This window comes from Crocuta crocuta, unplaced genomic scaffold, assembly GCF_008692635.1.
Source record: "Crocuta crocuta isolate KB4526 unplaced genomic scaffold, BGI_CrCroc_1.0 scaffold73, whole genome shotgun sequence".
In the NCBI taxonomy this organism is placed as follows: Eukaryota; Metazoa; Chordata; class Mammalia; order Carnivora; family Hyaenidae; genus Crocuta; species Crocuta crocuta.
In genome coordinates, this window is record NW_027529443.1 from 6,219,495 (window position 1) to 6,244,653 (window position 25,159).

Genomic DNA, 25,159 nt, shown 5'->3' on the forward strand with positions numbered 1-25,159 from the left:
CTGAGAACACCTCCTCCTCTGGCCTTGACCTTAACATGCCGCAAATTCACTTTGTGCTTCATTTAAATATTAATTTTCTATTAAATCAATCTTAACGCGTGGCAGAAGGAAATTTTGTTCACTTTATCCATAATTCTACCACATTCTCATAGCATCTATTTTCCTTCTGTGACCTTGAACCCTGCATCCATAGACGTTTGTTTTTCTTTCATGAAATATCCATGGTGTATAAATAATTCTTAACAGTAACAAGAAAGTAAGTCTCCTAAAAATCTTACCTCATAAAAATAACTATAATTAATTAAAGTAATGGGGTGTAAATGTGTCTAAAGCTTCTGATGCCTTTATAAATATATACATTATAAGCAAACTACAGCATGTAATTTTCACATAGTTGTAATATGAATGGAAGTGAAATTTTCTGTTTTTTACCGAAAACTGTCTTTATACCATGTTTTCACATTTCTGGGATCTCCTTAACAATTATTTTACTATAATATTTTAGTTATATAGTTAAGTGTGTTTCCTAACTGCTTCCAGTAAAGGTGATAAAATTACCTATTGTAACATGAGCTCTGTACAAAACAACAACAACAACAACAGTTCATGTTTTAACACCTAAAGTTGTGGGAATAGATTTCTCTCAGACAAGGGCACCTGGCAATACTAAAATGGCCACTTGGGGGCAGCAGAGAGAAGTGAAAGAAACAGCTGTCACAGCCTCTGGGTTCTCCAAATTCCACAGCGGTCCTTCCCTAGAGCTCAGCTTCCACACCTGTAAGACTGAGGCATGTGCTAGAGCAGTGCTTCTCGAAGCCCTGTGGTCCTTGACGAGCAATATCACCTGGATACTTGTTAGAAATGCAGATTCTTGAGCCCTGTCCCCGCCCTCCTGAACCAGAGACCTGAGCAAGAAGCCCAGCAACTTGTAGTTTAACAAGCCCTCCAGGTGACTCTGATGCACCCTCTGATTTGAGAAGAACTGAACTAGATGATCTTAAAGGGAACACTCATCTTAATTTTATCGGGCTTCCTTTTTGTGTAGCCATGGCTATGCCTGTGGCCTTAAACTACATTTATTTTATGTTTGCTTTGAGCGTGTTTGGGAGGGATTCTTTTCCTTCAAAATAAAAATATGTGGGGTGCCTGTGTGGCTAAGTCAGTTAAGCACGTGACTTTGGCTCAGGTCATGATCTCACTGTTCATGAGTTTAAGCCCTGTGTTGGGCTCTGTGCTGACAGATCAGAGCCTGGAGTCTACTTCAGATTCTGTGTCTCCCTTTCTCTCTATCCCTCTTCCACTTATGCTCATTCTCTCTCTCTCTCTCTCTCTCTCTCAAAAATAAATAAACATTTTAAAAAATAAATTTTAAAAAATATGCACTGATCAAGATAATGATGACTGTGTCAAATGGGATTGGGGATTTTATAGTTACATGTGAAAAGCTGCTGTGGGATTATTGATGGAATTATCAACCTTTTCTTTAAGATTGTTCTCATGCCATCTTTTCAATTAAAAAAAATGAGAAGGGCCAAAAAAGTGAGAGAAGCAGGGCAGAACTGAGACTTTAAGGGAAGAAAGGAGAGAGAGATGGAGGGAAAGGTCACATGAGAAACAGCCTGTGCCAGTGTGTCCAGAGCTTTGGTCTGGGAACTCAACAAATACACTCCAATCTGGTCATCTGAACCAAGGCTGCACTAGAATCATGTGAGGAGCTTTTAACACATACCATTCCCAGGCCACACCTCTGACCAGTACCTAGAAGATCTCGGTAGGAGATGGCCGAGTGCTACTAATGCAGAGCCAAGCCTGAGAACCTTGCTTTTATCTCCTTGCTGCTCCCAGCAGTCACTGGACCTGCGGCTTCGGCATCACCTGGAGGCTTGTCAGAAGTGCAGTCTCCACCCAGACCCACTGAATCACAATCCACATTTAAGACCCTCAGGCGATCCTTATGCACAGTTAAGTTCAAGGTGGCCAGTCTGAATCCTGATCTATCCCCAATTCTCCCCTACACTGTTGAAGCTCATCCCAGGATTCAGGACACCATCTGCTGTGGGTGGACCAAGATACCAATTATCCCCACGTGTTTTCTCTCAAAGGCCATACAGGATTGTGCTCTCCAATTCTCTGGCCATTTTCCCAGGGCCCTGCGCCCCATCCGCACCTTCTGAACCCCAGCCTGGAAGCCCCTCAGGTGGCTGCACTTGATCATCTGGTGAAGGAGGACTTGAGCCACCGCAGCGTCCAGCAAGTCCAGGTCATCGTAGAAACAGACCAGCAGCCCCAGCCTGTATGGGAAGATAAGGGTGCTGGCAGGGGGCTCAGAGCTGGGGGGTCACAACCACAGTCCCGTCCCACATGGAGCCAAGAGTCATGGTCAGAGCAGCTACCACATGCCAGGGGCTGTGATGAAACCTGTACCCGGATTACCCCATTCAGCAACCCGACAAGGTAGATGCTCTTAGCCCCATTTCACAGAAGGGCAAACAGATTCAGCGTGGTCAAGTGACTTGCCCAAGACAAGTAGACCCAGGACTTAAATCTAGACCCATCCAACTGCAATTTCTCTTCCCGGGGCAGTAAAGGGCACGAGGGAAATGTGATCCTGAGTTACCACAGAAAACTCCCCATTTTCCACATGGAGATAAAGGGTTTGTCCACCCTGAGGGTTTCTCTGAGGCATATCTATTTACAAGATGGTTTACGACCTACACTCCTAGATGATGGCGACTTCAAAAGGAAGGAAAAAGGAGGCAGAACAGTGTAAGGGCAGAAGTGGGATGTGAACCCTGGTCTAGCTGGGAGCACTGTATTTAGTGGTTAAGAGCATAGGTTTAGGCCAACAAGAGTTTGAAGCCCAGCTCTATGGGATGTTTGATCCAACAAATTACTTACCTTTTCTGCAAGGTTACTGCATAGTTGAACAGTGCACACTGTGCACTACTGTACAGAGTGGTCCTGTCTCTCTGAGCCTTTAATAAAAGGGAGGTTGGCTTTGTTCATCATAGCATATCACAATAAATATGATGAATGTAGGCATCAGGAGTTCTGTGAGAGTTCAGTGGGAAGAGCCATACCAACTGATTAAGTATACTTCCTGGTAGATACCAGGGACTGCTTCATTAATGAATGCTCTGAGAATTAGTATGAAATCTATTCAATTCAGCATGGCTGGACCACCAGGCTCAACCTGGATCCACCCTCTTAGAATGACACTGACATGCTCAGACATGTCCACAGAAGAACAACCAAGTCAGGGAAGGATTTGAAAAAGTGTCAGATAAGAAAAGGAGGGGCATCTGGGTGGCTCAGTCGGTTAAGCATCTGACTTTGGCTCAGGTCATGATCACACGGTTCATGGGTTCGAGCCCCGCATTGGACTCTGTGCTGACAGCTCAGAGCCTGGAGCCTGTTTCAGATTCTGTATCTCCCTATATCTCTGACCCTCCCCTGTTCATGCTTTCTCTCTCTCTCAGAAATAAATAAAACATCTAAAAAAATTTTTTTTAATAAAAAAAGAAAAAAAAGGAAAGAAGGAAAGACTGAATAACTAATATGTCTTGAGCACCTACAATGTGCCAGGTGTGCATAATCCTTACAAGGACCTTAACAAGGTAGGCAGATTATTATCTCCCATCTTACAGATGGGGAAGTGGAGGCACAGAGAGGTAAAGTAACACAGCCAAAATCACGCAACTTGTAAGTGGCAGAGCCAGGATTAAACCCAGGAAGTCTGGCTCCGGGTCCCATGTTATTAACCACTAAGCTATTTTTATGAACCCCAAAAAGGGGGACCCAAGCTAATGGGTAAAAATTAGTAAGGATGGGGGAAGAAGGTGTAATAGTTTCGTATAAGAACATTCCCTACAAATGACTGATAAAATTTAACATAATACAGTGATGTCAGGGGAAGCACTGTGACATGTGTCCCTGAGACATGGAGATGGTTGAACGGTGCTCACCACCCCTCCCTACTGCAAACTCCCTCCCACTAACATTCAAACTTTCCTGGGGTCACCAAGTACACAGCTCCTGGCCCGCCTCTGCTGGAAAGCATCCCTGGAGGATCATGTTACAATCACTAAATAGCTGACATCATCTGTGGACCTCCCACCTGAGAAGCTGGGTAACAAGAGGTTCACGAATAGGGGGAGCCTAAAGCTATTTCTAATACTTGACCCACCCTAAATGGCAACTACACGTTTACCTTGGCATAGACCGAGTACCAAGTATTTAAAATATTCTATTTCTATACCCAGAGCTGGAATCTAAGCACTTAATAAGGTTGCATTAAATGCCTGGCACAGGAGATGCTCAGAAAGCATTTGTTCTATCTCAGTTCACTTCTGAACCCTTTCAGAAGGTGTTTCTTTGGGGAAATGCCCCCTTTCACATGCATGAAGACATGGGGCTGTATAAAGAGATAGACCAGCCATGTCCCTTCACTCTCAGGGTCTTCTGCTGCTCAGAGGAAGCTGGCACTTAGATCACATCCTGGGAGACTGCTGCGAGGACCCAGAGCCCCCACCCCTTGCCTGTGGATGGTGGACGTATTCCTCATGTCAAAGCTGGAGGAGCTGATCCTCTCCAGAAATGCCTGGGCCAGGTCAGGGGTGATGTCATAAACTGTGTCCAGCTGCTTGGTGGCATTGTCATAGCTGATAAACAGCCCAATCTGGTGGAAAAGGACAGGACCAGTGAAGAGGGTTGACACAACGGCCCCAAACAGCCCCACCCTGGAGGTCTGCACTGCACCCCATCTCAGAGACTCTGAGATGCCCAGTTCTTATGGTCATGGGTTTCTCAATAGTCTCTAACAAGTATTTTGGTTTCCTCTTCAACCCAACTGCTATTTAGGAAAGTATTATATTTTAATATCTGAGCAGCTGAATTCTTTGAAAGCTAATATTTGCACACTTATTTGTAGATTTGTTATATGGAGGTCAGAGAATGTGGTCCACAAATGTTTCGCTTTGGGGAATCAGGGTTTTTTAAAGTGATGAATGAGTTTACACATGGGCCTCAGGTGATGAAAAAGAGTGTGTGTTCCATTGGTAAGATACAAATATAGAGAGAAAAAGATAGATGAATAGATTCAACTTTCTCACATGTACCATTCAGATTCTGTTCTTGTTCATTTTCTGCCTATGTGTCCAAGGGTGTCAGGCTGAAGTCTCTTATCTTTCTATTCACTGCTATTCTGTGCTTATAAAGTTGTCTCTCCCTTGCAGAGTCTACTTTTCGTCCATATAAATTCCCCCTTCATGTTGGTACTCTGTGGCTTCGCCTCTCTTCTTTACACTTTTAGATGATGAAGAAAAGTTGTGAACGGCCTCTTGATCTTAGAAATTCCTTCCCAGGAGCCCAGCTTCCATAACAATTTACTCTATCTGGCTTCTGGAAATTCACTCAATATTGGGAGAGTAAAAGTGAGGTTTAATCCATTTTATAACTGAGGATTATAAATTGAAAGTTAGGGGCACCTGGGTGGCTCAGTTGGTTGAGGGTCCGATCTCGGCTCAGGTCCTAATCTCACAGTTTGTGGGCTCAAGTTCCCCGTCATGCTCTGTGATGACAGCTCTGAGCCTGGAGCCTGCTTCAGATTCTGTGTCTCCCTCTCTCTCTCTGCCCCTCCCTGCTCACACTCTGTGTCTCTCTTTCAAAAACAATTAAAAATAAATAAATAAATAAATTGAAAGTTATGTGAAATATTCTTAGCCTCCTGGGTAAAAAGAGGAACCTACATGTGTCAACTGTACTGTAATTAAAATTTTTTGAAAAGAAAAATCTGGTTCTGCCTCTGGTTTCATAATAACCAGACATCGTTGGGTCAATTGGCCTTGAACAAGTCAGCCATCTGACACAAACACTTCTCTCATTGGCCAGGAGAAAGTCAAGGCACACAAGGGAAAAACTGGAGGCAAGCCCCAAAGTCTTTATGAATGCCTCTCTGTTGGCAGAGTGTTTTGGAGACCACTTTCCAGAATCATGATGCCCAGGGATTTTAGTGTCACTGGGTCAACATCAGGAGGACAGAGACAGGCTGGCCAGTGAGTTAAGTAACCTTAGAACTTAAAAATTTCTCAACTGTAAACTCTATAGTTAAAACTCAATCATTGCTCATGCTGAAGTAGCAATCAATAGAAGTAGCTATAAATAGAAGTTGCTAGGAATCCATGTTTCATTTGATTTGAGTTCATGCTTCCAAGAACTGGAAACTCTATATCTATCATTCTTGGCCTTTCTTGAGTGCAAAAATACCCTAAAATGATTTTTGGTTCACAGCCAACATTTTCTTTATACCATGTTTGTTCACATCAGAGCCATCTTGCTTGTCTACAGTTCTTTTCTTGGCCCTTCTACACTAAACACAATCTGATGACCAACCACATGAGGGCTTTCTTTAGAGACTCAAGATATATTGGCTGAGGGTGGTATCCAATTTTCCAGGCACCTGGACTGGCTGGCTAAACATGAGAGGTTTAGAATACACCTTTCCCCAGATGGCTTGGTGATGGGGACATGTGAATGTACTTTTCCAACTTACTTCTACAGGACTAATTTTCGTAATTTCTTCAAATGATAGGTGAACCATATATCTGCCCAAAATCCATAAGTTTTCTGCACTGACCCATGAAACAGAGTCATCTGCAAAAAAATAAATAAATGAATAAATATGTTAAACAAATAAGTAAAAGCTTTTGCACTGGTATGTGAATAGTCAAAAGCATCTTTGATGTCAGGACCTCCTTCTTCTTTTTGTTCATTAATTCATTCAACAACTATTCATGGAGCACCTCCGACCTATGAGATGCTATGCCACACATAGGCAAATTACAGGTGCCAGCCACCTGAGGCTTTGTACTCAGTAGTGTGGTCCCCGGACCAACAGCACCAGCATCCAGGGAGCTTATTAAAAGTGCAGATTATTTTTTAATAGTTAAGATCAGAAAATAAGCTTTTTTTTTTTTTCCTTAGTTCACTTAGTTACTAAATAGTCTGGCGATTTGAAATATATTTGACTCTCTTTTATTACTCCCAGTAACAATCATTATTATCCTTATTGATTAGCACCACCAGGTTACTGTACTTGAGTCAAACCAACTACTCCTCCTTCTTCCTATGCACCTCAAACGTTCTCCAAATCTTCTCTCAAGTGGGCCCTTCTTATCAGCTAGAATGTCTTTGCCCTAACTCTTCCGCTCCGAAATCCCATCTTCAAAAATGACCTCAAACATTTCCTCCTTCCTAACGCCTTGTCTTGTCTCCTCAGTCATCAGTAATTTCTCCCTCCTTTGAAATCCCAGAAGACTCTCTGTCACTCTGTTCAGACATTTGAAATTGCTCATCAGTGGGATGTCAGTGGGACTTCAAGAACAATCATGTCCAGGATCTATCTGGAATTCAAGTTTCACTAAGTTAGAATCGGCCCCCATTGCCTCTAATCCTCCAGTAAAAGCCTTACACACAACAACACTGTGTTGGTGGCATTTTTGGGAAATGGAAGAAGCAGGGGAGCATTCACAAGGTACGGTGAATCCATCACCAAGAGCTGCTGCAAAAAGCCATAGGTGATGACTACATGCCCAGATGAGATGGTAAAGTTGGCTGCTACACGGGCCGGGTCACAAGAACAACAGGGTGTCTCCCCAGCCCAGGAATCAGAGCTGTTGGGGTGAGCACAGGTAAACACTGCAGGATTCTCTAAATGAGATAAAGACACTGGACATCTGATCTGGTTATTAGAAGGGTGGTCCCAAAAGACTAGAGAGTTTGGGAGGGGGAGGCCACTAAATCCATCAAGAACCAAGTTGAGATGTTAATTTTAAATTAATTATAAAGCATAAACTGTATGTGTGCAGTTCAAGGATCTCCAAGATTGGATTTTTCTTTAGAAACACTCTTTTTTTTTTTAAGTTTATTTATTTTGAGAGAGAGCTAGCAGGGAGGGGCAGAGAGAGAGGGAGAGAGAGAGAGCATCCCAGGCCAACTCTGCACTGTCAGCACAGAGCCTGATGCGAGGCCTAAACACATGAACTGTGAGATCATGACCTGAGCTGAAACCAAGAGTCAGACACTTAACTGACTGAGCCACCCAGGTGACCCCAGGATTGGGATATTTTTAACACCCAAAGTATTTCCAGGTACCTCAAGGAACTTCATGAAAAATAAAGAGCTTAAAGTCTAAACAGAATTTGTTTTAATTCACTTTAATACAATAATGAAACATAACGTAGAGGAATTTTAGAAGGAAAGTCTGTCTCTAATTAAATTCTACCAATTAAGGACTCTGGAAGCCTAGAGGTTGAGTGTCTGTCTCAGGGCTGCACAGGGTAAGATTTAGATTTCTGGGGGCCATAATTATGCATCAGGCAGAGGGAATTCTGCTACACACTGAAGACATTGATTATTCTGTGGTTGAATGCTCCTTACATACAAATCTCAGAGCTTAATTCCAGGAAAAGGATTGATTGGCTCTCAGAATACTCCAACCCCACAGGCTTTCTTTATGTTTCCAAACGTCACAGAGCTCATTCCTGCCTCAGGGCCTCTGTATTTGCTGGTTCCCCTGCCTGCCACGCCCTTCCTCCAGAGCCTCACGGGACTGATTCCCTGTCTCATTTTGGTCTCAATTCAAATGTCAGGTCATCTCTGATTTCTTAGTCTACAGGCTGGCAAACCACAGCCCACAGGCCAAATCCAGCCCGCCACTTGCTCTTGTAAAGGCTGAGAGCTTGGTTTTTACACTTTTAAATAGTTGGAAGTAAAATCAAAAGAAGAATATTTTGTGACAGGTGACAATTTTGAAATTCCAATTTCAGTGTCCATAAAGAAGGCTTTGCTGGGACATGGCCACGCCTGCTCATCTGCTGTCAATGTCTGCGTTAGCGCCAGGACATCAGAGTTGGATAACTGAGCCAGGCTACAGGCCCACGAAGCTTAAAATATTTACTCTGACCCTTTAAAGAAAATGTTTGCCAAGCCCTGTTCTGGTCAAAAGCACTCAGCCTCTCCATAGCGTTTATCCATTTTATTGTCTTCACAGCAGTTATTGGCACCTGAGTTCTCTCTCTCTCTCCCTCCCTCCCTCCCTCCCTCTCTCTCTCTCTCTCTCTCTCAATTTGCTGGTTTAAAACTTTTCTCCACCTACTCTCCCCCAATAAAACAAGACCTCTATGAGAGCAGAGACTTTTCTTATTTTCCTCTTGTATCTCTAGTGGTTGATACAATAGGATTTGCTAAGTGTTTAAAAAGTTTATTCTGTTTACATTACTTCCATTATACACTCAACAAATTGGGCACCTGGGTGGCTCAGTTGGTTAAGCATCCAATTCTTGGTTTCATCTCAGATCATGATCTCATGGTTCATAGGATTGAGCCCCACACTGGGCTCTGTGCTGACAGTGTGGAGCCTGCTTGGGATTCTTGCTCTCTCCTCTCTCTCTGTCCCTACCCAACTTGTGCTCTCTCTCTCTCTCTCAAAATAAATAAACTTAAAAAAATATATTAAAAAATAATCAGCAAATTGAAGCCATCTGAGACTCTGTCTGCATTACTAACATACATAGCCATCCTTTTCTTTTTTTAATTGTATTAAAATAAACATAACCTAAAATTTACTAACTTCACCATTTTTAAGTGTATGGTTCAGTGATGTTAACTTTGCTGGGCAGCCATCAGCACCATCCATTTCCAACACTTTTTCATTTCGCAAAACCAAAACTCTGCCTCCATGAAACAACAACTCCCCATTCCTCCCTCCCACCCCAGCCCCTGACAACCACCATTCTACTTTCCGTCTCTGTGAATTTGACTCCTCTAATACACATCTGTAAAATAAATGAATCTTGACCTATTTCTGCTTTGGTTGCCAGGAAACTTAGTGCTAAATTTCTGTGCTTTATTGCCTAGATTTCCTTTTAAAAATTTATCGTGTCCCACTTTAATACAGATTTATGATACACATTTTGAACTCGTGACTTTATTAAAAAGGTTCTCTTTGAATCTAAGATACCATCATTATTTCTGTTCCACTTGCAAATCAGGGCGCCCCTTCAGCATGTGAAAAGCACACTGATGAAATGGCGTGTGTGTTTTATTCCATAAGCTACATCAAACCCTTTTTGGAAGGTGGGAAGAATGAAGAGAAATCATACATAACAATGAAATCAAATCCCTATCTTCAGAGAGGAAGCACCACTTTTAAGGATGGATTCCCCCTGAAAAGTGATCCGACCTCAAAGCCCAGGCTCACCAGTAGCATTGGAGGCTGTCTGTAAAATCCCAGTCATCCAGGCGTAGAGAGCTCTCTGGGAATGAGCCGAGGTTTGGTCATAGAGATCTTTGAACACTGCAGATCTAAATGACAAACATGGACATCAGTTAAGGAACAAACAGGTGGAGGCCTTGAGATGGGTCAAAACCGCAAATGGATCCAAAACTATGTCTTGTTTTAAAAATCCTTCTCACTCCCTTGCTACATTTGACTATTTTCCGATTTCTCCTTCACGTCTAAATGCCTTCCTTCCAAAGAGTGCTCTCCACTTTCTCACCTCTTGGTCACTACTACCACTACTACCTCTACTACTGCTGCTGCTGCTGCTGCTGCTGCTGCTACTTCTTCTTCCCCTTCTTCTTCTTGCTCTTCTTCTTCCCCCTCCTCCACCTCCTCTTCTTCTTTTCTAACAGCTTTATGGAGATACAATTCATACACCATACAATTCACCCACTGAAAATGTACAGTTCAATGATGTTGTTCCCAACTGTGCAACTGTCACCACGATCTATTTTGGAACATTTTAAGCATCTTCAAAAAAAACAAACAAACAAAAAAAAATAGACCATCCAGCTACCACCCCCCAACCACTAGTCACCCCAAACCCTAGAAACTACTAACTTACTTTCTGTCTCCAAAGTTTGCCTTTCTGGGCATTTCAGATAAATGGAGGCATGTGACATGCCATCTTTGTGTCTGGCTTCTTTCACTTTGTGTGATGTTTCAAGGTTCATGTGTGTTGGAGGTGTTGGCACTTCGTTCCTTTTTACTGCCAAATACTATTCCATTGCCCAAACCCACCCCATTTTGTTTATCTCTTCATCAGTTGATGGACCTCTGGGTTGTGTCTATCTTTTGTCTGTTATGAACAATACTGTTGTAAACATTCGTGTACCAGTTTTTGTGTGGACAGACGTTTTCATTTCTCTTGGGTAGATAACGCAGAAGTGGAATTGCTGGGTTACATGGCAACTCTGTGATTGGCCTTTCGAGGAACTGCCAGACTGTTGTCCAAAGAGGCTGCACAATTTCATGCTCTTACCAACTCTATATGAGGGTGCTGATTTCTCCACATCCTCACCAATACTGGTTAGTATCTGACATTCTGGTGGGGTTTGGGGTTTTTTTTTTTAGTTTTTATTTAAATTCCAGTTAACTAATATACAGTGTAATCTTAGTTTTAGGTGTACAGTATAGTGATTCAACACTTTCAAACAACACCTTGTGCTCATCACAAGTGCCCTCCTTAATCCCTATCATCTATTTAACCCATCCCCCACTCACCTTCCCTCTGGTAACTATGTGTGTTCTCTATATTTAAGAGTCTGTTTCTTGGTTTGCCTCTCTCTCTTTTTCCCTTTGCTCCTTTGTTTTGTTTCTTAAATTATACGTATGAGTGAAGTCATATGGTATTTGCCTTAGTTGACTAACTTATTTCACTTAGCATAATACTCTCTAGCTCCCTCCACACCACTGAAAATGGCAAGATTTCAGGATGCCTGGGTGGCTCAGTCAGTTGAGCATCTGACTCTTGAATTTGGCTCAGGTCACAATCTCACAGTACAAGAGACCAAACCCTGCTTTGGATTTTCTCTCTCTCCCTCTCTCTCTGCCCTGCACATTCTCTCTCTCTCTCTCAAAATAAATAAACTTAAACAAAAGAATATGGCAAGATTTCATTCTTTTTATGGCTGAGTAAATATTCCATTATAGATAGACAGATAGAGAGGGATATATACATATATCACACATGTTCTTTATTCATTCATCAGTTGATGGACACTGGGCTCTTTCCATAATTTGGCTATTGTAGGTAATGATGCTATAAACATCAGGTGCATATATCCCTCTGAATTAGTATTTGTGTACTCTTTGGGTAAATATTTAGTAGTGCAATTGTTGGATCATAGGGTAGTTCTATTTTTAACTTTTCGAGGAACCTTCATATCATTTTCCAGAAAGGCTATATCAGTTTGTATTCCCACCAACAGTGCAAAAGAGTTGGTCTTTCTCTGTATCCTCACCAACACCTGTTTTCTTGTGTTGTTGATTTTAGCCACTCTGACAGGTATGAGGTGATAGCTCATTATGGTTTTGACTTGTATTTCCTTGATGAGGAGTGATGTCGAGCATGTTTTCATATGTCAATATTTTGGCCACCCATATGTCTTCTTTGAAAAAATGTTTATTTGTGTCTTCTGCCATTTTTATTTTATTTTTTGAAGTTTATTTATTTGAGGGGCACCTGGGTGGCTCAGTCAGTTAAGTGTCCAACTTCAGCTCAGGTCATGATCTCACGGTTTGTGAGTTTGAGCCCCGCATTGGGCTCTGTGCCTGGGCTGATAGCTCAGAGCCTGGAGCCTGTTTCAGATTCTGTGTCTCCCTCTCTCTCTGCCCCTCCCCCTCTCATGCTCTGTCTCTGTCTCTCAAAAATAAATAAACATTTAAAAAAAATTTTTTTAAATGAAGTTTATTTATTTGAGAGAGATTGGGACAGCTCAAGTGGGGGAGGGGCAGAGAGAGGGAGAGAGAGAGAATCCCAAGCAAGCTCAATGCCACCAGCGAAGAGCCTGGCATGGGGCTTGAACCCACGAAACCTCAAGATCATGACCCAAGCCAAAACCAAGAGTTGGACATTTAACCAACTGAGCCACCCAGAAGCCCTCTTCTGCCTATTTTTAATTGAATCTTTTGGTTTTTCAGTATTGAGTTTTTTAAGTTCTTTATATATTTTGGATACTAACCCTTTATCAAATATGTCATTTGCAAATATTCAGAATCTGACATTTTGATTATAGACCATCTGCTGGGTGTGAAGTGTCTTGGTCACTATAGCCTGGTCCCCTCCCCACCACACATCTCCAGTCAACAATGACTTCCTTGTTGCCAGATGCAGCAGTCCCATTTGGTCCAAATATGACTTGATCTTATAGTAATGATATCAAAATTACTTTTTAAATAAATGGTAATTTAAAAGAATGAGTTACTAAAAAAAATGTGAAGAATAATACCAGTGGGGCGAGGGGGTACCTGGGTGGCTCAGTCAGTTGACTATCCAACTTGGACTCAGGTCATGATCTCATGGTTTGTGAGTTGGAGCCCCGCATCAGGATCTCTGCCATCAGTGCAGAGCCAGCTTTGGATTCTCTGTCTCCCTCTCTCTCTCTCTGCCCCTCTCCCATTTGCTCTTTCTCTCTCTCAAAAATAAATAAACATAAAAAAATAGTACGAGTGGTGTACAGATATGGCAAAAATTGTGAAGATGGTACTAGAATGACTGACATTTGGGAGGCACTGTTTTAATCATCCATTTCTAAATTCTACAGATGTTAACCTGTTCTCCCCACCTTCTCCCCTCTGCCATCCATCTCCTCTGAGGAGTGGGAAGTGGGGTTCAAGGGCCGGGGGAAGCACTCACAGGTTCTTGAAAGCGTCCTCTTGCAGGTGCCGGGGGAGCTTCTCTGGGATATCTGGCTGCAGAAAACTGCCTGAGGAGCCCCTCAGTACCTTTCCCAGGATCTCCACACACTCCAGGGAGTTCAGCACCTGGAAACACCTCTCCAACGTGATGAGAAATAGGCTGCGGTTCACGCCAGGACTCTGCAAGGCTTGTTTCCGAATCTCTCCCAAGTCAATAATGACATCCTCTAGCTCCTAAAGTACAGAAAGAAGCTAGGGTTGTCTTGAGAACAGCCTCTGGATTTGGAAGCCCTGAGAGGGACTTCAGGACCATTGTTGAATACCATGCTGCTATGTTAAACCTTCTAGAACTTACCAGCTCCTACAGAACGAAGTTGAACTCTTTACCTGCCTCACCAACACTAGGCAACTTCTCACTTTCCAGATATACCATGTGACTCACACCTTAGGCATTTGCTCAAGCTGGAATTCTCTCCCCACCTCTTTCCCCTAGCAGAATCCAGCTCATCCCTCAAGGGTAAGCTCAACTGTCATCACCTTCTTGGTGACGGCTTCCTGAGTGCTCTTCTACTTTTAGTCAAATCACCTTGAGTCCAACTCTATTATGCATTAAAGATGCTTATGGGCCTGTCTTTCTTCCACACCAATGGTTCTCAACCGTGACTGCACACCAGAATCACTGGGGAAGTGATCCCAGCATCACCATACAGAATTTGATTTAACTGGGCTGTGGTGGAGCCCAGGTGCCTGACTGTAGTGTGCAGCTGTGATTGAGCTGGGAAAGTCTGTGAGGTCCAAGCCATGTGCCTAGTGGAATGCCTGGTACCCAGAAGACATTGAGAAAGTATGTTGGAATGAATGAATGAATGAATGAATGAATGAATGAATGGCTCTTCTGAACCACAAAACCCAGGAACGCTGACAGAGCTTAGCCCCAATTTGATTGGCACCTCAGTCTTTCACCCAGCACACCCTGCAAATATAATAACCACCATTTATTAAGTAATGACCACACGGGTAGTCCTTCATCTCTGAACCCAGTGTCCACTGATGCACAGGAATTATTCATGGGTATTTATCAAGCCAAACTATTAGAAGCTCCTCAGTACCCCTCATTTCTTAGTACCTATAAATGTATAAACTATAAGGCTTTTTATTTGAACTTTGAAGAAAGTAAGTGAGAAAACCGAGGTCTCCAAGCTCCTGTGGGAGGGGGGTTGCAAAGGGAGAAGATGGGAGGAAGACATAAACAAGGGCCAAGGCCTGAGTCAGGCTCAGCTGGATTCAACTCAACAAATGCCAACTGGCCTTGGACTTCCCCTACTCCCAGGATGCCAAGAATGCCTCACCAAGAGGTCCTTCTTGTCTTCCAAGAGGAATTTCATGGCGGTGTGGAATTGCTGAGCATCTGTTTCCTTCAGGTCCTCCAACAGCTTCTGGGGCTGGTGCAGACGCTGCTCCAGGTGGTTTTCCATGGCTGCCTTGATATGGAGTATTGAGAGGTACAGTGAGGATGGGACAGGAGCACCTGGTCAGCACCACGGCCAGCAGCCCAGTCAGGCCACCTACTTCCCTGCAGAGACCACAAGCTGGCAGCTTGTAGCCATGTTTGGTCTGGCTGGCTCCAAAATTTTGCATTAGCTGCCAACATTTTAAAGTAAGGGGATTCCCCACAAAAATCCAGACTTCCAACTTCCCTTGGAAAACATAAAGATTTGGCAATACTAGGCAGGTATGCCCTTCCTGGTGATAATCAGCAAGCCGAGGGCCAGCTGCTCCCTGTAATTACACCACTGCTCACCACCCACCCACCCAGCCAATCTCCCTGTGACCTGCCTGATCCCTATAGGTGCTTGAGGTTTTAAGTCCAGGGCCACTGGCTTCTGTCCAGGAAGTTTAACCACCCCCAGACTGGCACTGCTCAAATCCTCTCCCACGCCCCAAGCTACCAGAGTAGAAGCAAAATTCAGACAGCATGAACAAATTCCCCCTTAGTATCCTTTCTAAAGTGAGGAGCAGAGGCCAGCAGCCTTTCCTAAAAGAGATTACCTCTGATGTCTAGGGAATTATTTTCTAAATCTCTTTTAAATAAAGGTGCTCTAGAAAGGCAACATATTGTGATGTCATGGGCAAAAGGTGGGTTCTAAAACCAGACAACCCATGTGCATATCCCCACTTTGCCACCAACTAGCTGTGTGGCCTCGGACAAGTTAATCAACTAGGACTGGTAGATAAAATATAAGATGCCTAGTTAAATTTGAATTGGAGTTAAACAGTGAATAATTTTTTAGCATAAGTATGTCCCAAATATTGCATAGGACATATGCTAAAAAAATTATTCATTGTTCATCTACAAATCAAATTTAATGAGGAATACTGTATTTTTAAAAAATAATCTCTACACCCAACATGGGGCTCGAATTCACAACCCCCAGATCAGGAGTTGTATGCTCCACTGACTGAGCCAGCCATGTGCCCCATGTTGGTTATGAGGATTAAGTTAGTGTGTGTAAAGCATTTTCAATATTTCCCAGCATACAGTAAGTAGACAATATGTGCTACCCATTATTCACTATCCTGAATGAGTTGAATAATTATTTACTCCGTGACTGTCCCTCTAGAATGAAAGGCCCATGTGGGTAGTCATGTGACTGCCTTGTTCTCCTGTGTCTCCAGTGTTTAGAACTATGCCTGGCAGAGAACAGTCTAGATAAGTAGATGTTGAATGAATAAACAAATTTCTACATAGCAAGAGAGAGAATATATCTACCGGTCAGGTTAAAATATATACATCTTGGGGCATCTGGGTGGCTCAGTTGGTTGAGCACCCAAACTCTTGATTTCGGCTCAGGTCATGATCTCATGGTTCTTGAGTTCATGCTCTGCATTGGGCTCTACACAGGCAGTGCAGAGCCAGCTTGGGATTCTCTTTCTCCCTCTCTCTCTCTGCCTCTCCGCTCCATCTGCACATGCACACTCTCTCTCTCAAAATAAATAAACTTTATATATCATGAGAAAACTTATTGCTAGACAGAAAAGGGGCAGCCATTAGTTCCCCTTAGGTTGCCACAGACTGATGAACAGAAGAAAGAAAGCAGATGCTATGAATCCAACAGTCACCTCCAGCTAATGGGTGTCCTGGTAACTAGTTAGCAACCAGCTCTCTAAATGTAGTTCTCATATCAATGTTGGTTGATATTTTCATTTCACTATAAAGTAAATAAGGTGCACCTGGGTGGCTCAGTTGATTAAGTGTCTGACTTTGGCTCAGGTCATGATCTCATGGTTCATGAGTTTGAGCCCCGCTTCGGGCTCTGTGATAACAGCTCAGAGTCTAGAGCCTGCTTTGGATTCTGTGTGTGTCTCTTCTGCCCCTCCTCCACTAGTTCTCTCGATCTCTCTCAAAAATAAATAAACATTAAAAAATTAAGTAAATAAAAATTGAAACAATAAAGACCTCAGGACTTCATTCATCAATGACATGACTTCTCTGCTAAATCAAATAGTTTTTAAATACTGAAAGAACATTTCCTCAATTTTCTGTGCTATTCACAGTATAATGGTAAAGATACGGCATACCACACTGGGCTGATGTTCATGCTGATGAGGCATGTGCTCATAGTCACAGTCCAGTTTGTCACAGTTTGTCACAGTTCCCACCATGCCCTACTGCTCTACAAATATCATTGCCATCTATTAACATACTGTGCTACTGTTTTTCTTACAGTAGAGTTAAAAGGGAAGAAAAATATTTCTTGGATCCATGATCAAGAGACTGATAATTATGCCCAAATATCCACCTCCTGCATTTCCATTTAGCAACAGAATCCCACAAGTTTTAGCTGGCTACATGGCTTCTCAGAAAGGCCTCTCTTCTTACTCCTCTGCAGCAATATGGGACTGTGGACTATGAGCCAATGGAATGTGAGCAGGACAAAATGTAAAACTTGCAGATCATGTCTTTAAAGAGAAGATGCTCACCTTTCACTTCCTCTTTCCCATCACCCCCATCCTGGGTTGGAGAATGGATGTGCTGTTTCAATCATGTGGGCAATAGCTCCTTCGAGGATGACAAAGCAACAAGACGGAAGGAACCTGGGCCCCTGGATGGTCTTTTGAAATGGAGCTTCCTCTCTTCTCTGGATCTCCCACCCAGCTCTGAATTATAACATGAGACAGAAATAAACTAAACTGGGGGTACCTGGCTGGCTCAGTAGAGCATGCAACTCTTGAGCTCAGCGTCATGAGTTCGAGACCCATGTTGGGTGTAGAGATTACTTTTTAAAAAATTAAATTAAAAAAAGAAACAAAATTGTTTGAGCTGCTGGAATCTGGGGCCTCTCTGTTACAGCAGCTCAGTCCTACACCCTAACACACCACGTCTCCATCAAAGGTAGAAAAGTGGAAAAACACAAAAGTTTCAAAACAACTGGACATAACATGTTTCTTTGTAGAAGTGAAGTCTATCTCTATACCTAGTCCATTTCTCCATCCTACCTGGCCCCTGAGTTTACAACTCCTCACTGAGCACTGAGAGGTGACTATATGATGGGGATGAGTCTCAGGTACGCACCTGCAGGCTGGGGATGGTGAAGGCAACATTCCGTGAATTCAGATAGGCCAGGACTCTGTGTGACAGGTCCGCTGTCCACCCATGGGAGCTTCATTTGAAGACAGACAGGAGAAGGTCACAATGACAGGTTCCCCTACAATGAGTAGTTTCCCTACTTGCCAAGAGGCCAGGGGACCAGAACTCAGACAGGATGTGGGAATGGGCCAGGGATGCTAGGAACTTTGTTTTTGGAGGAGGCAGGAGACTTGTTAGCCTGGCACAGTGGTGGGGGAGTTTCGAATTCTAAGAATCCTCCTGGATCCCATTCTCTCAAAGACAATCAATTTCTGAGCTATGTGCAATATGCTAATTCCCATAACATTTCACTTAGGTTAACTACAGTCCAAACAGACGAACTTGGAAAGATGTCCTTACTAAGTAAAGTTTAAAAAGCAGATACATAGGGTACTTGGGTGGCTCAGTTGGTTAAGAGTCCGACTTCAGCTCAGGTCATGATCTCATGGTTCATGGGTTCGAGCCTTGCGTCGGGCTCTGTGCTGACAGCTCAGAGCCTGGAGCCTGCTTCAGATTCTGTGTCTCCCTCACTCTCTCTCTGACCCTCCCTTGCTCATGCTGTCTCTCTCTCTCTCAGAAATAAACAAAACATTAAAAATTTTGAAAAAATAATAATAATGAAAAGCAGATACAGTGTATATCATGAAAGGCTGGAAAAGCACAGTTTAAGAATGTGAGCTCAAAACTTGGATTTGAATCCTGGCTCTGTAACTTAATTGTGTGGTTTCGGGCAATTTATTGAATTTTCCTGTGCCTCAGTTTCCCTTTCTAGGCAATATAACTAAAAATTGTGAGGATTCTATTTGTTCACACATCTTAAGTGCTTAAAACAATACCCAACACATAGAAAATGTATAATTTTGTTCATACAGCCAAAAACTGGAAATGACTCAAATGTCCAACAAGTGAAAGGTTAAACAAATATTTTAACATTTGTTAAATGTTATGGTACATCCATTCCATGGAATGTCACCCATCCATATAAAAGGAACAAGTTGGACTTCAGCTTCCAGCTATAATGGTATCATGGCAGCAGATAAATCCTTCTGCCTTAAACAGTTGGGAAATTTTTGTTACTAAATAAGTTGATGAATTAATGAATACAAAGAGATACATAGACAGACAGACAGATTTTAGCCTGAAAGAATCCAAAACTATCAACTAGAGTTAAAGTTACATTAGAAAGAAGAGTGTTTATGGGAAATCTTTCCCTTTAAAATAATTGAATGCTCCTGTCATGGGCTCCCAAGCCCCCATTTCTTCTCCTTCACAGTACTCATCGTATTAGAATTATTGCTAATATTTGTCTTTTCACAACACTCTCTAGTGCCCTGCCCCACAGCCCCAGTATAAGACATGCCAGAGCAATGCATCTTGGAGTCCCGCTGCTCCCCCACACTGCCTGGCTGCGTGACTTTGATTCACCCTCTCTGTGCCTCCCTTTCACTGTTCTGTCCAATGAGAAACAACAGGACCTTCCCTGGGGGTGCTTATGAAGATTGGCTATGTTTCTATGCACAAAGTACTAAGAATATTATTGTTACATAGTAAACCTTCGATAAAGAATAGTACTTGTGCCGAAGCAGAGAGGAATAAAAGTTTGTGAAACAGTGTATCTACTTTCAAACACCTATGCACTAAGTGCTATTTTTTTGTAATGAGTTAAGCACGCATGTATTACTTGTTACAATTAAGAGACTTCCATTTAAGATTTTTTATGAAACATCTGTTCCATCCCTTCCCCTCCCCTCTAGGGTGGGTTACCTTTGAAACTGTATGAGATCCAGTAAGGCTACATGGGAATAAAATGAAAAGACAACTTTAAAAGAATCATTCCAGAGAGATCACAGGCACATTCTGTTTGAAATTTTTAGAGGCAGCAAAGTGGGGACAGAGTAGGGACATTACCATTCAGATAGCTTCCATCTATTATTTCTTCCTAAAAGGCAAAGAAATAACGTCAAGTAAAACACCCAAAAGTTGGCAGTTCCAGTAGAGGAGAATTTGATTCAAAGAAAATGGGATACTCACAGCCATTTTTTGCAACAGTGGATGCAAATCTGTAAGAAAGCCATTGGAGATATAACTAGAATTGAATGGTGTAATCTTCAGAAATATAAATATGGGTTAGAAAAAGAGCCCCCTGCCAAAAAAAAAGTCACTCATGAAGGAAAATTATAGTGAATTTTAACTTTACCTGTGCCAATATGTGCCCAGTGTGAGAAAACTCTGGTTTGATAAACCCTTTTAGGGGCACCTGGGTGGCTCAGTCGGTTAAGTGTCCGACTCTTGACTTTGGCTTAGGTCATAATCTCACTGTTCGTGAGTTCAAGCCCTGGATCAGGCTCTGCACCAGTAGCACATAGTCTTTTTGGGATTCTGTCTCCCTCTTCCTCTGCTCCTCTCCCCCACTTACTCTCTATCTCTCTCTCAAAATAAAATAAAAATAAACTAAAAAAAAATGACAATGAAAAACCCTTTTAGGATAATTCTGAAAATCCTACATATATATGTAGATGGACACACACACTCACACATATACACACATCCCCAAACACTTCACAGCATCATGTACCTACGCTGATCCATCCCCACTACATTCCCTAAGATGTGTGGAAACTATGGTAGATTGTTCCTCCCTCAGGACTTACCCTGCCTGGAATCTGGAGCTCTATAACTTGCCACTCCATGGCTCAGAGACAGAAACAGGAAAAGAACGTATGTCCTAGGTTCCTGGGACATCCTCCTGTAGTTAATTCAAGCACAGAAGTAATTCAGGTTTACATTTTAAAAATATATTTAAGAATGTTCAGAAGGCAAAAGTGAAAAACAAATATATCCAGAATCCCTTGAGGTTTTTTTAAAAAATAAATTTTAGTGAAGGGCGCCTGGGTGGCTCAGTAAGTTGAGCATCCGACTTACACTCAGGTCATGATCTCAAAGTTTGTAACTTTGAGCCCCCATCAGGCTCTCTGATGTCAGCGTAGCACCCACGTCAGATCCTCTTTCCCCGCGTCTCTCTGCCCCTCCCCCCTCTCAAAAATAAACATTAAAATAATAGTAATAATACTAATTAATTGGTTGATTAGTTTTAGGGGTGCCTGGGTGGCTCAGTCAGTTGGGCATCCAACTCTTGATTTTGGCTCAGGTCAAGATCTTACAATTCATGGTTTGAGCACGTGAATCCACGCTGGCAGCAAGAAGCCTGCTTGGGATTCTCTCTCTCCCTCTCTTTCTCTCTCTGCCCCTTCCCTACTCACACTCTCTCAAAATAAATAAATAAACTAAAAAATAATAAAAAATAAATTTTAAATTCCATGTTCTTTGCTCCATCTAAACCCCTATGCTAGTCAAAGACATGATCATCTCTCTCCTTGATGATAACAGTGGCCTATTTATATTCGCACACCTGCTCCCTTCCCCTCAATCCAGCAGAGTAGTGGGCTCTGTGATATCTGACAAGGGGTTTATATCTAGATTCTAAAAAAGAACTCTTACAATTCAGTAACTAGAAGATGGGCCAGAGGGAAGAAGAGATACAACTTCATTTTAAACAACAACAACAACAACAACAAAATGGCCAGTAAACTCATAAAGATGATCAGCATCATTAGTTATCAGGAATATGTAAATTAAATTCGCAATTAGATACCACTACATAGGGGCGTCTGGCCTGATCAGTCAGTAGAGCATGCAACTCCTGATCTCGAGGTTGTGACTTCAAGCCCCATGATGGATGTAGAGGTTGCTTAAAAATAAAATCTTAGAGGGGCACCTGGGTGGCTCAGTCGGTTAAGCGTCCGACTTCGGCTCAGGTCATGATCTCACGGTTCGTGGGTTCGAGCCCTGCGTCGGGCTCTGTGCTGACAGCTAGCTTAGAGCCTGGAGCCTGTTTCAGATTCTGTGTCTCCCTCTCTCTCTGACCCTCCCCTGCTCACACTGTCTCTCTGTCTCTCTCAGAAATAAATAAAACATTTAAAAAAATAAAATAAAAATAAATAAAATCTTAGAGGCACCCAGGTGGCTCAGTAGGTTAAGCGTCCAAGTATGGCCTGGGTCATGAACTCATGGTTCATGAGTTTGAGCCCTGCGCCGGGCTCTGTGCTGACAGTGCAGATCCTGGAGCCTGCTTCATATTCTGTGTCTCCCTCTCTCTCTCAAATATAAATTAACATTAAAAAAAATAATTTTTTTTTAAGATACCACTCCATTCACTAGAATGGCTGAAAGTTTAAGACTGACAACACCAAGTGCCGATGATGAGATGGAGTAACCAAAACTCCTCCACTGCTGATACAGCCACTTTGGAAAATGGTTCCGCGTGTCTTATCAAGTCAAGCATGCAATAAATATTCTATGATCCAGGAATTCCACTGCTAGGTATTTATCCAAGAGAAATTAAAACTTATGTCTACACAAATACTTGTAAAGTTTCATTCATAATAGCCAAACATTGGAAACAACGCAAATGTCCACGCACAGGTGAAACTTTCAACAAATACCATTCAATGGAGTGTCACTCACCAAAAAGTAATAAGTTGGACTTCTGCTTCCAGGTGGAAATAATTGGCAGTAGATAAACCCTTCTGCCTTAAATAGTTCAAAAACCAACCGAAATAATGAAGCAAAGGGTTTTAGACATTGGACAACAGGTAGCATAAGACTGAGATCCTAAGAGAAAGGAAACTAAGATTATCAAAAATAGGGGCGCCTGGGTGGCTTAGTCGGTTAAGCGTCCGACTTTCGCTTGGGTCATGATCTCGCGGTTCGTGGGTTCGAGCCCCGCGTCGGGCTCTGTGCTGACTGCCAGCTCAGAGCCTGGAGCCTGTTTCAGTCTGTGACTCCCTCTCTCTCTCTGACCCTCCCCTGCTCACGCGCTCTCTCTCTCTCCTAGAAATAAATAAAAAAAATTTTAAATAAATAAATAAATAGACAGATAGATAGATAGATAGATAGATAAATAAATAAATAAATAAATAAATAAATATTGGTCTCTGCCCTGGGTTCTTGGCACAGAGCTCCTAAAACCTTGGTAAATTCCTAAGTGGGAAACCAAATAGTAGCACCCTTTTTCCCATGAGGCATCTGTGGGTGGGCTCCAGGTTGGCTCCTGGCTGGGAGCTCGTCACCAGAAAAAAACTGAGCCATGATTAGAAGCTCAGAATTTTCTAGCCCCACACCCATCTTCCAGAGAAGAGAGAGGGGCTGGAAATGGACTTAATAATTGATGGTGTCTATGTGAGGAAGCCTCCATAAAGTCCCAACAGTAGAGGCTGTCACACCCGGAGGGTGACACATCCCAGCTCCACAGGGAATAGAAACTCTTGCTCTTGCGACCCTCCCAGACCTTGTCCTATACATCTCTTCATCTAGCTGTTTATCTGCACCCTTTGTCAGATCTTTTCATAAACTGGTAAAAGTCAACGTTTCCCTGAGTTCTGTGAGCTGCTCTAGCAAACTGACCAAACCTGAGGAAGGGGTTGTGGGAGCCTCCGATTTGTAGCTGTTCGAACAGGGTTAGTTAGGTTGTGACAGATGCCTGGAGGCCAGCAACAAAGAAGTCCTGGCCAGCCAGGGGGAAGGTCAGAGTCCTGTCCAGGCAGTAAGAAACTGGATCCAGCCAGACAGGCCCAAGATGGCAGAAGCCATGACAGGAAACTCCTGGCCAAATTAGGAAGAAAAAGTGGGAAACTCTGCTTCCCACCCCAAGAAATGAATATGCCCCCTCCCCCACCACAAGTTAGCAACTATCAGTTAAAGATAGAAAGTCAACCTGCCAGGGGTACTGCTCTCTCTCTTTTGAGCTTCCCAGCTCTCATTTCTCAAGAGTGTGTTTTCGCCTTAATAAACTTTCTCCACTTGTGTTACTCATCTGCTGTGTTGCGTGTCTGTCCCTGAATTCATTCTCATGACAAGACCAAGAACCTCTATTTTTCTAAGTTTGTTTGTTTATTTTGAGAGAGAAAGAGAGAGAAAAAGAAAGAAAGAGAAAGAATGCATGCATGCGAGTAAGCAGTGGCGGGGGGTGGGGTGGGGGTGGGAGCAGTGAGAAAGAGAATCCTAAGCAGGCTCTGAGCTGTCAGCATGAAGCCCTACCTGGGGCTCGATCTCATGAACAATGAGATCATGACCTGGGCCAAAATCAAGAGTCAGATGCTTAACTGACTGAGCCACCCAGGCGTCCTGACAAAACCAGACCCAGGTCTGGCTGGGTTGAGGCCTTAGGGCCCGGGGTCTCCCCAGTTCACGTGGCAACATAGCCACATCACACAGAAGCTGTAGGTAACCTGGAGACCTACTCTGTGCAGCTGGTACTGAAGTGGAGCAGAAGGGGACCCATCTTCTGGGTCTGAGCCCTTAACCCGTGGGATCAGACTGTACCTCCAGGTGGATGGTGTCAGAATGGAATTAAACTGTGGGACACCCAGCAGGCTTCAAAGAATCACATTTTGTGAAGAAAACCTCCGCACCTTTGGTGACCAGAGCATCAAAGTCAAGTGTTCTGTGTTGCATGCTTTGTGCGGGTAGTAAAGGAGACACTCAGTTTCAAAGACTCACAAGAAGAAAAACAAAGAAGGAGGTGGAGAACTGGGTTTCCCTAGTCAGGAGGGAAAAATGAGGTTCTCCCTTATACAAAAACAAGCACGCTGGGCCCTGCAAGTGCTGCCTGGAGTGGGCTTCCTTGAAATGGCTTCTAGTGCAGGAAGGGTGGCCACAGAGTACATTCCAAGGAGCAGGGAGGGGTTGAGGGGCCTCGAATTACCTGGCACCAGCTCACAGGTCCACGACAGTCCCATCATCTCTCAAATGACCCCCTCCAACAAGGGGTCACC

The 25,159-nt window shown here is 43.1% G+C and overlaps 1 protein-coding gene across 1 annotated transcript in view; it reads right to left on the reverse strand.

Annotated features, from left to right (window-relative positions):
- Window positions 1-21,068, reverse strand: part of OTOA (otoancorin) — a 62,210-nt gene extending 41,142 nt beyond the window's left edge. Inside the window, exons 1-11 of the mRNA XM_077760297.1 lie at window positions 20,978-21,068; window positions 20,358-20,386; window positions 20,235-20,265; window positions 20,091-20,118; window positions 18,273-18,360; window positions 15,049-15,180; window positions 13,698-13,933; window positions 10,259-10,362; window positions 6,551-6,651; window positions 4,539-4,678; window positions 2,168-2,291 (exon numbers count right to left, since the gene is read on the reverse strand). Of these exons, the coding sequence (XP_077616423.1) occupies window positions 2,168-2,291; window positions 4,539-4,678; window positions 6,551-6,651; window positions 10,259-10,362; window positions 13,698-13,933; window positions 15,049-15,180; window positions 18,273-18,360; window positions 20,091-20,118; window positions 20,235-20,265; window positions 20,358-20,386; window positions 20,978-21,068 (1,104 nt within the window). The remainder of the gene's footprint in view (window positions 1-2,167; window positions 2,292-4,538; window positions 4,679-6,550; window positions 6,652-10,258; window positions 10,363-13,697; window positions 13,934-15,048; window positions 15,181-18,272; window positions 18,361-20,090; window positions 20,119-20,234; window positions 20,266-20,357; window positions 20,387-20,977) is intronic.
- Between the last annotated feature and the right edge of the window lie 4,091 nt (window positions 21,069-25,159).